This window comes from Lampetra planeri, chromosome 41, assembly GCF_965212315.1.
Source record: "Lampetra planeri chromosome 41, kcLamPlan1.2.h2, whole genome shotgun sequence".
NCBI lineage: Eukaryota > Metazoa > Chordata > Hyperoartia > Petromyzontiformes > Petromyzontidae > Lampetra > Lampetra planeri.
Window position 1 is genome coordinate 6,937,699 of NC_136147.1, and position 13,508 is coordinate 6,951,206.

Consider the following 13,508-nt stretch of genomic DNA (forward strand, 5'->3'; position numbering starts at 1 on the left):
CTGTCTATCATCAGAACATTGTTCAGCTATTCTTGGCAGTGAATCTCCCCAGTGACATATATTTTATGAAATATGCTTTTTATAACACGTAGGCTTTCATGGCCAATATCATTCATAATAAACGTTTTTGGATTCGATCGCGTTAAATATAAATGTGTGGTTAAACCGGTCACCACCCGACAGACAATTAGTAAGGTTTGTCAGGTAAACAAAACGTGGTAATTAAGTTATGAGTTCAGCACACCGGTGTGTTGGAGAGTAAATCCACGCCATTTACAATTCGAGTATTGTTCAATTCTGGCTGTCGCCTGATGAGGCTGGTTATAATTACCGGCGAAATGTCGTACCCGAATTGTCAAAATATTATGGGTTTACTCTCCAACACACCGGTGTGCTCAACTCGTAACTAATTGGCACCTTTTGTTTAAGCGACAAACCTTACTAATTGGCTGTGTCAGAAGGTGGTGGTTTTAATGACACATTCATATTTACGCGACCTCACCCAAACACCTCTATTATGGACAATGATAAACATACACACATACCACAGCGACAACCAAAACAACGGGCCGCCACTGGTCACTGACGGACTACGCGTACTTTTTGGACAAGTGAAGTGTTGAAGGCTCTCCGAGTCTGAGAAATCTCGATCTGAAAATCACAACAATCCTAAGTGAGCCTTAGTTTGGTTCTTTGGGTCGTACAATTCACATGTTGGCGGAGGGCCTTTAAGCTTGGTGGAGCTGTCAGTCCACGTGTTCTTTTACTTTAGCTCTGCCCAAATGGTCTAATCCACTGGGCATAACCCACGTGCCCTACCACCACACCCTCAATTTGGCGCTGCCGATTCGCGGCCTTACGGTTCATGCCTGTCGAAAGCCAGGACCTCCTCCACGGTGCCGTCCCTGCAGATCACCTCCTCCGTCTCCTGCGCCACCTCTTCCCCCTCCTCGCCACCACTGCCGCTGCCGTTGTCCCGATGCGACTGCGCTGCGGGAGACACCGCGCCCCCCCGGCTGGGCCCGGCGAGCGCCCCCCGCGGCACCAGGCGGCTGCCCTGCAGGCGCAGCCTGGCACACGGCACAGGCACCGCTCGCTGGAGGTCACTGGTGCGCTGGCTGGCGCACCCAACCGGTACTCATCGGTCAGTATCTGTTAATTAACAGGAGATATCCCCCCCTTCTTCCTCCCATGCCCAAAAGTACAAATACCCCGCTCGCTGGAGCAGTGAGCCCAATCACCTCCCTCCTCAATTGGAGTTCGCAATTTTGGACTTCTGTCCGCGGAGTTTGTGTACCCCCTCCCCTACATGGCAGTTCGTGCTCTGTATCGGGCCCCTCTTGAAATATAAAAATATTAAACAAACCAAGAGATGGGGAATAAACCCACCGAGAAACATGAAACATAATTGCCTCTTTTGACCTTGAGCAAAACCTTTTAGCATTCTCTGGTCTAACACTAGTGAGACGTGGCCATGAAGGAGGCTGTCTCTGGTGTAGGCCAATCAGCCTTAAGGAGAATGCGTACATTATCGAAGCACGTTTGTTCGCATGTTTTACCACAAGCACGTGGTGTGGTTAAGGCAGACTTGATGCCTTGTAATAGCTGTCTATTTGGTGTTTGACTATCTTAACACCTCCTTTATTATTGCCGGAAAAGGTTAAAAGCCAAAAATTTTCCCATCATCTTGATACTGGAAAAAAATAGGGTCTCATAAATAAAGATTGTCCTTTCTAAACATTTTTTTTTCCATTGGCATCTACCCCAACGGCAGAGGCAAAATCAATCATTAAACGTGAAACTGAACTTACACTTGCGAACGAGCCATTGATGGGGGCGATGTAAACACACGGGGGGGGGGGGGGCATTATCAGATTACGGGGCTTTTCCTGTGCTCGGCCATTCGGGATAACATTACACTACAGCGACGCCCTTTGTTTGCTTCCAAAAGGAATTCGCTTAAAAGTCTTGAGGAACACGGGTGAATAATTTAAAAGGGGAGGTTAAAAATAGCCGGAGGAGACCGCCCGTCAAAAGAAACCGATATTGCGAGCACGCCCTGGGCGGATTAGAACAGCGTGTTATGTAACAAGGCGTTACGCACAGGCCATTATCTCATCAATATTGATGATATCAGCAGTAAGAAGTGAGCTTTGCTTGCAGCCTCAGTGGATTTGGGGGGCATTGGGTTCAATGCAAGGCAGGGTTTCAGCCACAGGTGGACAAAGAACAAGTGGCAGTGAGGAGTCATTGCTCTCAAGAATTTGTTCCCACCAATTTGCTTATCAACATCATTGTCGCGATCACCGACACCTTTCAGTAATCCGAATGATACTTAATGTACCTATTGACATTTGTAAATGGATGCATCATTAACACCTTATATTGTCATCACACTCATCGAGATGAAATTAACAAAACAGCTGCTGAAATGATCAAGGCACATCTTCCTGCTCTGTTCATTATCATTAATATCAATTTCGTCGACATCTTCATCAATATTAACCATCCGGTTTCCTCAACTCATTTGCGGTATTTTACTTTACTGCTGCTGTCACTTTGGCGGCCCAGGCCACTCTTGGAAACGATACTATCTTGGTCTGTTGAGTTTTCACCCTGGTGAAACAAACAAACTTGAAATTAAAACTCCAAACACCCCGATGAGGACCACTCTCCGGGCAAGTCAACAGTGGTTGTCCTACGGAGAGACTTTTCACCACCTCGGTGCTCAAGATATCTGGTGGCAGTGGTGCACAAATACCACACAACAGCTACTCGTCGGAAACTATGCACATGGCAAATTAAAAAGTGTAAATCAGAAAAAAACGGTATTCTTATCAGGCCCCCATGGTGTCAAGTGCAGTCTCCAACTCTCATTCATTCTCTCTCGCCTCTCCATGCAAGAAATGTCGCCTATTATATATTTTTTACTTTAAAGTTGATTGACAAACGTGTTGAGTTGTTTGTGTCATTTAAGACAGGCAACCCTCTTGAAAACCGAGCCTTGAGACTCGGCGAGACATTCACAAGAACGTACTTGTAGGCTTTACAGTATTATTATCACTATGAACCGGAGCCACCTGGCAAATGATCACATTTGACTTCATTATTTAACAGCAGCGTCTTGGACCGCTTTACATGGCCTCGTCTCCACTGGCGATGACATTACGGTGATTCAAGATGCGGGGGGACACGTCTGGAATGACAAACGCGGTGGATGTCCTTACTCCCTGCCGCTGGGGTTGTGGCCGGTGGAGACGGAGCCGGGGGGGGGCTCCGTTCGGGCTGCCGCCGTCCCTTCCGTGGGCACCAGCTGATAGCCCTCGTCGGTGGGCTCCACCAGCTGCTTGCCCAGTATCCTGTTGGAGGGGAGGTGGCCAAGGCAGCCACAACAATGCATCACGAACAAGGGGGGGGGGGAGCCGCGTAGAGGTGCATGCGCGTTAGAGAAATAGTTAAGTCCATAGGCGTAGTTTGACTTCTATATTTTGAGGGGGGGGGGGGCAGGGGTTCGGTTTGTCCCTCACATTTTGAATCACGGGTGCATATAATTAATTTACTTATTTTTTTCTTTTAATTGGAAACTACTGAAAATAAATTAAGGTGTCCAGTTTGCACGGGGTGTTGCCCCCCCCCCCCGTGCCCCCCCCCCCCCCCCCCGCGCAAATACCCCCCATGGCTAAATAATTGTTACGATGAGGACTTTGTGTGGCTGTCTGTGAATGGGGTTTAACTCAATAGGCTTCATGCCGAGCAGATGACACTGGTACTGGAGTGGGAAAGCCAGTAGATGAGAACAGCCTGGCTCTAAGCGCTAATTCACAAGATGTGGCTTTTAGGCTTATGGTGGTAATTTGACCAAGTTTTAAGGCACTTGCAGGTGTAGGTGGGTGGGTGAAGGTGGGGCACATAGATATGGCAGTATAGATACACAGTACAACAATGAATTTTTCTGCATTGCTCTCTGTTGACCACCACATATAGAACATCTCTGACGCAGCCTATGACTTGATGGTGTGCATGGTGGTCATCCATAAAAGCACTTATATTCCAAATTCAACCCTGCTTAGCTTCAGATATCTGAAGATATTTGGTAACAGCTGTCATTAAAAAGGTACGAGCCATTATGAAAAAATATTATTACTATGCAGCAGTGTGAACTGAGTGGTTGAAATGTGGGCAGCAAATGCCTTCTATGCTGAAAATATAAAGGATTTGCCCAAAGACGGAAAAAGCTGAGCCGATCTTCAACGGCTCAGAACAGAAGCGTTCGAAACCATCACAACTGAGAAGTTAGCAAACACCTGGGGTCCCTCAAATCCCCGTGTGACGTTGTGTCCCCAACACCATGGCTGGACACGTGGAGGATAGGAGGGAGGAGGCTCACGGTGCTGAAACTGCCATTGCGCTGCACCATGCGTCTACCCACGCACTCGAATACTGAACTACCTTCTAACTGTAGAACAGCGATTGGTGGCTGTGCACGCCTCCCTCTTCCAGGAGTGGGACATTAAAGATGACACAGCCCCCCCCCCCCCACCTTTCCCCGTTCCTTCTACTCCTTTACTCAACCCTTTCCTATTCCGATGACGTACATGGACGTCATCTGTACGGAACCGGAAGAAAAACTTAAATAAAATAACTTTATCAAGACCGAGGCTCCCACAAGGCCATTCGGGAGGGTGTGTGGCACAGTTTGGTGCTAGCTATCATAGGGTGCGGTCGTGTCGCTACAGTTCTCTGCGTTGAGTACAATGTCCTTAAAAGCAACGGCGCTACGGCTCTCTAAATAAATGTAACGCAGCGCCGCTTGCGCGTTCCGAGATTCAGCGGTGAACGGGACCCACCCTGCAACTTGCAGTCGTCTCAGAACAGGAAAGGGTCAAGTTCTTCTTCCCTCACCTTCCCCTCTCCCACATGAAAGTACACATACCCCGCTCGCGGTCCCCACTCGGTGGAACAGCGAGCCCAATCGCCCCCCTTCCCTAAAGTAAGTCAGGAGCACAGCGTGCAGGACTTCTGTCCGCGAAGTTTCTGTACCCCCCCCACCGCCCCCTTACGTTGCGGTTTGTGCTCTGTACCGGGCTTCTACTGAAAATATAAAACAAAAAAAAGATCACCCAACAGTGCAGTGCTGCGGCCACCCGGACCACACAATGAACAATATAGAAAACAACTGCATTCTACCAGGCCCGCTCTCCGTATTAGCTGCGCTACGCCCAAAACTATCATCACGCGGCTCACAACCTTAAACCTGGATGTATAGTTTACACAAACTTGCCATGTGAAAATACTTATTTACCAGGCAGGAATTTTAAATATTATACTCCATCTAAAACACATTTTGTTAGCTTTTCTGACTGTCGTTATGGTATACCAATTGATAACACGAAGGAAAATACTTAGTTTGTCAACAGCTCTGCTCTTTACAATCCAGCCCGACAAACTGCAGGATCAATACGGGATAAATAAGCTTTACTCTCCGTCACCCAGCTTTCAAACTCTGCTCTTCAATTGCAGTGGCTCAAACACTTGACGATCAATAACTTATAGCAAGTAACACCAACGTTTGTATGTGTGTCTCAGGCGCTCTATTGTGAAGTGTTCATTGACACGTACACAGCCCCTTTGTCAATCCACTGATGGATGGGGGGCCCTCCCCTCGCCGTGCTGGTTGTATGGGTTATTGGACCATACTTCACCACGCTGGTCAGTGTGGGTTGGTGAAGGCAAGGAGCATATATGTGGGAGCATATCATTAGTGTACAATGTATATTTTTCCTGCATTGCCCTCAGCTACCCACCCATGTATCGCTGAAGCCTATAACGATCTGTTTTGTGCATGGTGGTCACCCGTCCAAGCATTATCCAGGCTCAATTCTGCTTGGCTTCAGAGATTGAGATATGATGTGAACTTAAATATTACGATTGTACAGTTTCCTACCACCTGTCTGAGATCATGACACACACCGCACAAGGAAATCATTCAGGCTTACGATGAATGTTTAAAATGTTCCAACGGTTCAATTTAATGGGGATCGAACCCAGACCCGGAGGCGTTCGAGGAAAGTAACCCAACACTGAGTCTGTGATGGTGGTAAGTGCTGGTACACACTCTGACTTGAAAGACACTTGAAAGGACAAATTATGCAATTATTTTCACGAGCCTTCTCACTTACAATGCTTTATCATTGACCGAGCATGACTTTCAGAGAGGGAGGATGCCAACGCCTTTTTAAATCCTTTATATTAAGTTCACTTGCTTGCTTGCTTGCGCGCTTATGACCGTGCAAATCTTTCGGTCGTTTTTTAACCCACTTCCCGTCATCCAATCGAGCTGACATTTTGCACACAGACTCGTTGTGCGTGACAATTTATTTTCGTGAATTTTTTTTCCAAAATTTTACACTTTTTAGGAATTTTTTTAAATATTGAATTACCAATTACTTAATGGTGGCAGGCAATCATCTGACCCATAGGTGGCAGCCATTTCAAGCCAGAGGGCGGGAGGACTCTAGCCGCCACGCATATAAAGGATTTATAGTGAGAAACTTTGTTTTTACGGGTTAATTTTTTCTCTTCGGGCTACCCTACCCAAAGGAAATCACTCCTCCGTGTACAATTACACTAACGGATGGTTTTGAAGTAGTGAGACCAGGACGTCGTTTAGAACTGTGGAGTGGATGTGGATTTGGCCCAGGACAGCAATGAGAGCAAGGGGAGCAGGAAGACAGACCCCACGTCTTCGTTGGTGCCCTGTCTTAAGGGAACATTTTCGTCTGTCATATTCCCAAGCCTTTTCTGTCCTCTTTGTTTCTACAAAACGACACTTCATTCAACTCCTCCAGCATACCAATCCTTGGCCTTCCCTCTCGCTCTTATCTCGTGGTGGAGAGACGTTAACTTCCTCACTTGGCATACAGGAGGTCGTCTGGTTCGAACATGACCCTGACGCCTGTATATTTGGAGTTTGTATGTTCTCCTGTTGGTCACGAGTCTTCCAGTTTTCCCCTCCATTTAGAAAACGTGCTGCTATAAATTTCCAAGTGATAAGCCACTTCGTTGAGCTGTCATTTGTGGCCAGGTTATTTCTGAAAAATATCTATATAGCTCGATGGGCCTTACCTGGTAAAATATTGTTCAATAAAATCTATATTATTGTTACTCTTCTTCCTTCTACAATGTCCTTATTCATGCCCTTATAGAATCCATACAGTCCAGTGCGTCTCTGTTCTTATCACGGCTTCCATTATAATTCTTCCTTTGTTGATGCCATTAAAGATGCATTCATTGGTTGTCTTCTCTGTCCAGGTTACTCTCTGCACCCTTCTCCATATCCACAGGCAGACCCCACATTAGGAGGATACGTGCCGGGAACATAAAGACAATATATACATGCCAATGATTAACATGGCGACACGAATAATAGTATCAATGGAAATAGGATGAAAACATTTACATGGCTTCAGAAAGATTGGCTGGAGAACTTAAGAAATTATGTCAATCAAGGCATCATATAAGTGTACCAACAATCCTTAAGAGCATCACACAGCCTCGCAAGTATAGTCTCCCTACTGGGGAATTACAGCAACAACTAAACACGATTCATAGAAATTAAACGTGACGGATTTACCTGCTCGGGGAAATGACCATTTCAGTGGTAATTTGTGCGTGTTGTATTATGTGTGCTCAGCATTTACGTGTGAATTGTCCAGCGTTATTCATTATAGTACAACTCTGAAGTGTGTTCATAGCTGTCTGCCAAAGACCAATATAATAGAGTACTCTGATGTGAAGTCTTTACCCAGTAAAGCTTCAATGCCTCTTCAAGACTCTCCTTCTAGGAGGGTCCCGCGTGCCAATTCTTTTATGAGACTTTTATTGAGTGCGGTTTGGGTAAACTGGAGTGCCCAGGGGGAAATAATGAGTGTGAGAGGACGCCGCAATGCGTACGACAGCGTGCGCTCGCCGCCAGCAACGACATCGGACAAATCCGACTCTTAACCGTCTCCCGGCTCCAATGGGCACCAAGTGGTGCTCACCTCCACAGGTGCCCGCAAGGCAGAAGAGGAAATTCCACATTCCCATGGTCAGGGGTATTCTCTCCACCGAACGACCACTGTTGACCTTTCACCGTAAGTGGTTACAAGGTGTATTGGATCTCGTAACGGTGACAGTTTAAAGTTGCTATCCGGGAAGGATTTTAATTTGGCTTCATCCAATCGCGTATCGAGCGCTTAAACCGGAGCACCTGATGACGATGATCTATGTGCTATAAAGAAGGGCCATTGCTCAAAATGTTGCTGTTATGTATTTTTCCTACTGACTAATGTTTTGGGTTTTTACTCCCGGTGATGGATACAAGATGGCAATGAGGGCAATTGTGTATGTATACAATTAATGTAGAAAACTCAATTCTCATGCTCATAATGCATTTGTCGAATCATGCATGTGATAATTAATTATTTGAGATTCATACTAATTATTCTGTATACAAAATACTACCACGAGGCTACTGTATTAAAAGAGACAGAAAAAACGACAGCAACAATACAAATGACCAGGGTGCAAACGGGATGAAAAAGATTCTAACCTTCAATCGTGACCTCGAATCTTGCTAATTCATCAAACTGAAGAACCGACATAAATCGTTCCAAGAAAATGTGGATCGATATAGCATTTAAATGCAACAGTATCTCAGGACAATGTCCCTTTGAGCATGATGGCCATTAAAGTACCACTACACAGAGGCACACACACACACAGACAAAGATCCCCCGTATAGCCTCAACAGACTGTTGGGGGAAGTGCTGTCAGCGAGAACCTATGAAGGCCGGCACGGCACACGAGGGGGCGGGTGACGAGCACCACGCCCGGTCGCCTTTGTGTCTCCCTAGTGGCGATGTTGACACACCGCACCAGGTACTGATTTGAGGCTGAGACGACCTAGGGAAGGCCCGGGACCGGTTCAAATAATCGTCACCGGTGTTGGCCGTGAGTGGGAATTGAATGCAGGTTGCCGAGTTTGTAGCACAGCGCGCCAACAGTTACACGACCGCTCCGCACAAGGCACACGCGCCCACAAAGATAAGACAAAGATCCCCCGTGTAGCCTTAACAGACTGTAGGGGCAAGTGCTGTTAGCGAGCACCTATGAAGGCCGGAACGGTACACGAGGGGGTGGGTGGCCAGCACCACGCCCGACCGCCTTTGTCTCCCCAGTGGCGATGTTTACACACCGCGCCAGGTACTCATTTAAGGCTGAGTCGACCTAGGGGAGGCCCAGGACCGGTTCAGATCATCGTCACTGGTGTTAGCCGTGAGCGGGAATCGAACCCGGTTCGCCAGGTTCATAGCGCAGCGCGCTAACCGCTACACTACCGCAAGCGTGAACACGCATGCCTAAAGTCTACGTGCAAGGCACTGCATCTGTGCGCCGTTTCTCCGAAATCCTGAGCTACTAGAGGACGGCGAGGCGAAGGGCGACAGGCACCTGAGATGTAAGAATCGTGTCTTCCACTGCATGCACTCGCCCTGCAGCGCGGGCGTCTGCGCGCTGCCCGTGCCCTCGTACAGCAGCGCGTCAATCTCGCGGAACAACTGCTGCACTCGGCGCGACGCCACCCGCTCAAACTCCTGCCGCGCGCACACACACACACAACACCACCGTGCCAGTTAGCGCATTGCTCGTCGAGATGTGCTCACCACGACACAGTTCCTATGATTGCTTTTTCATTGCTTTCATGGCTTTATTTTGGTGATTTCGAAAAGTGTATTGGTTTAGCCATGTTTCATCTTCTTGGTTCTTTCGGTAAAGTCACGTAGAAGGGAAGTAATAAAATAATAAAAATAAAACATAATAAAACAATTCTCACGACGTTTCGGCCACAACGCAAGCAGCCGTCCTCAGGTGAAAACCAGGTCTGTCGAGGCGACCAAAACGTCGTGATAATTGTTTTATGTTTTATATTTATTATTTTATTACTTCCCTTCTACGTGACTTTACCGAAAGAACCAAGAAGATTAATCCCTGCAGTCACGAAAGCTTTAAATCGAAATTTAGCCATGTTTGTTTGTTGTAGTACAGAGTTAGACTGATGTCCTTAATCTAAGTTGTCTTGTGGTTGTTGTTGTTGTTGTTGTTTGACTTGCATCCCACTGGGATTTTTGCACACAGTGTTGGTGTACGGTGTTTTTTTCTGCAATATTTTGCTGTCTTTTCTTGGATTTTCTGTTTGCACTTAGTCACATATTCACTTTAAGATGTTTTTTGTTCATGTTTTTTGATTGTTGCAGTTGCACCCGATTCAAGAGCCGAATGGCTCACAGGGCTATACCTAATAAATGAACTTGAACTTGAACTGCTACGCATGACAAAAAAAACAAAGATCACCTCCGTAAAGCCTCTAACAGGCTGCTGAGGCAACTGCTGTTAGCTAGCACCTACGAAGGCTGGCATGGCAGATGAGGGGGCGGGTGGCAATCACCACGCCCGGCTGTCTTTATCTCATCCAGTGGTGATGTTTACGAATCGTACTCGGTACTAATTTGAGGCTGAATGACTGGTTCAGATAGTCGTTACCGGTGTTGGTCGTGAGCGGCAATCGAACTTGAGTCACCAGGTGCGCTAACCACCGCACCACCACTCTCACACTAATCAATACCCGCTATTCACCAATAAGTGATGGGGTGACGCCACCATGGTGCGTGTGCCAGGCCAGGTGCACTATGAGGCCAAGTAAAGTGTTGAAGGCTCGCTGACAGGTCACGGGACAGACCCAGGTCCCATGAGTTGACTGACTGAGATGACTGGCAGCTGCACCAGCTGTGCCCCCTACTGTGCCAACTTGCTGCATTTTAGATGCCCGGCGCTCCTCCCGTTGTTGTGAACGTTGCGTCTCTGCCCTCCGTTGTTTGAGGGCGACCAGTAGCGTCCTTCACGAGCCTCCTCTTACACTAACACTCAAGCACAGACACACACACACACACGTACGTCGTCTCCCCAGGAGAAGAGGGACGACTGCTCGGTGGACGGGCAGGTGGTGTCGCTGTGGATGGCCGACCACGACTTGTCAAGCTCCGTGGGCGTCGTGTTCCCGCTCGATTCGCTGGATTCCAGCGAGGAGCTGCTGCCACGAGGAAACAAGCAAACACCTCCCCCACGTTGCCTCGCAGACTGTGGTGGTGGACGCAAGCGCTGTCGGCAAGCACCTATTAATCCGTTCCCATTCAGATGACGTATGTCTACGTCATCAGTTTTTATTCCGGTTCTGTTCTGATGATGTACACGTACGTGGATGTACGTCATCAGAAAGGAATTGGAAGAAAAGCTAAAATAAAATTACTTTATCGATACCCAGGCTCCCACAAGGCCATGCGGGAGGGAGTCTGGCACAGATTGGCGCAAGCTATCATAGAGTGTGGTCATGTCACTACGGTTATCTGCGGTGAGTACAATGTCTTAAAACACAACGGCGCTACGGCTCTCTAAATTAAATTTACGCTGACCGCTTGCGCGTTCCGAGATTCAGCGGTGGATGGGATCCACCCTGCAACTTGCAGATGTCTCTGAACGGGAAAGGGTTAATAGCCATAATTTGTATTTTTCGGGTCATATATTTTGAATACTGAAGGTTTGTCTGTTCCTTATTTACTATTAATAGGTCAAGTGTTCACGTGTTAATATTTAAAACTGTCCATTAGGAAAAATTACAAAATGTAATTCTGATCAGGTCACATGGTGTAAAGTGCAGTCTCCAACTCGTATTGTCCCACTCTCTCTGGATTATCTATTTATACGCTATGAAGGAGGGCCCCATTGCCCAAAACGTCACCAAATATATATTTTTTCCTCTCAAGGCCACAGGGTTATTGGCCAATGTGTTGAGTATTTTATTAAATGCCAATGTGGTGTTGCGAGTACGATGACTGGATATCCTTTATCACTCTGCACGAGATTTAAGGGTGGGCAATTAATAAAAATTGGTATGTTTCAGAATCAGAATGTGTATTTATCCTGAAGAAATAGGATGAGCTATGAAGCTCTTTTTCAGAGATGTCCGCAGTTTATGTATACTCTCCTTGTAAACAATCCTACTTGGTTTTAGAAATCAGACTTGGTATAGTTTCATTCGGTGCAACAGGCATTTACGTGAATTATACAGCACGGTAGTTGTTGCATCTCGCCATCTCCTACAATGTCGTTCATGGTTGTCCTTATCGTTGTCCTTCCCCAACACGGTTGGCTACGTACGGTGCGAAAGAAGTTCAACATGCCTACGTTACAGGCACGGTCGTGAGATGCGCAGCGTACCGGTTGTACGCAGAGATGGCATGCTGCATGTGCTGGCTGAAGGCGAGCGGCAGGGCATTCCCAGCCGGCTCTGGCAGGGGCGGTTGGTCCACCCCACCGCGTGCCAGCCCCCGGCTACGCAGAAAAACAACAGTGGGCGGCACTCAATTGCAATGAGCCGTGGGAGTCCGATGTGAGAAGGGCATTGGTCTGCAACACACAGGCTGTGGGTTAACAGGCCCACTCGCTTTCCGAGGGGATGGCTGGTAAAGGAAACCGCGACTTGTCTAAAACGATTTTTTATTTCACCAGGTAAGCCCGCACCTCAAATTAGCACGATTGGCTACGTACGGTGTGAAAGATGTTTAACATATATACCAAGGCAAGGCCCACTGAGCTGTATAACTCTTTTTCAGAAGCGACCTGGCCACAAATGATAGTTTAACAAAGTAGCTTAACATGTGCAAATTTAGCGCAGACAATTACTCTAAAAGCATGTTTCTAAATGTGGAGAGAAAAACCGGGGTACCTGGACAAAAACATGCAAACTACAAATATACAGGCGTCAGGGTTGGGATTAAACCTTATCCTGCTGAGACATGCACTGGGTGTCTCTGCAACAGATTTTTGGATTTGTTGTTTTGCGGTAATCGCTTAAAGTCTTGAAACAATATATTCTAGTTTCAAAAATTTGTGAAGCATCATCAACATTTGGTCTGCCATCATCAATCCACTGCTGAATGGAGGCCTCGCCAAGCCGTCGCAATCCCTCACGACGCAACAGGGTTCCCAGTGTGCTCGGGGTTGGGCGAACCCAGAAAATATCCCATGAGAAATTATGGTCAGTGATGGCTGCATGCCCAAACACCAAACACACACAGCATTTTCTGAGCAATGAGATGTGGCTTTCTGGCTAGGGCGACCCTAGGATTTACAAAAAAAGGATGCTGATGCTGCTGTCTTGGACACTTTTTCTGCTGCGCCGTGTGTGGATTCAAAAGATGCCCTCGATTCACATGCAGCCCGCGAAAACTGAGGAAAGGTTGGCGATGTAACTCCGTGGCTGAATTTTGGGCCAAGAAGCTGCAAATTTCCGCCGCCTGTCTCTCCGAACAAAGCGGAGATTCCTTCCTTTCCGCCCCCCCCCCCACCGAAAAGGTCGAATTTACATGCGTCATTCAGGCCTTTCACAGCCATAATTCCCAACTCACAATGCC

General features: G+C 47.2%; 1 protein-coding gene across 2 annotated transcripts in view; it reads right to left on the bottom strand.

Moving 5' to 3' along the window:
• The window catches only part of FAM149A (family with sequence similarity 149 member A), a 51,799-nt gene that overhangs the window by 16,624 nt on the left and 21,667 nt on the right, over window positions 1–13,508 (bottom strand). Inside the window, exons 2-6 of one of the 2 annotated variants that reach the window (XM_078613464.1) lie at window positions 12,313–12,426; window positions 10,993–11,125; window positions 9,493–9,635; window positions 3,228–3,359; window positions 861–1,070 (exon numbers count right to left, since the gene is read on the bottom strand). In XM_078613464.1, the coding sequence (XP_078469590.1) occupies window positions 861–1,070; window positions 3,228–3,359; window positions 9,493–9,635; window positions 10,993–11,125; window positions 12,313–12,426 (732 nt within the window). Of the gene's footprint in view, window positions 1–860; window positions 1,071–3,227; window positions 3,360–9,492; window positions 9,636–10,992; window positions 11,129–12,312; window positions 12,427–13,508 lie in introns of both variants that reach the window. The other variant, XM_078613463.1, reaches the window with a different exon arrangement.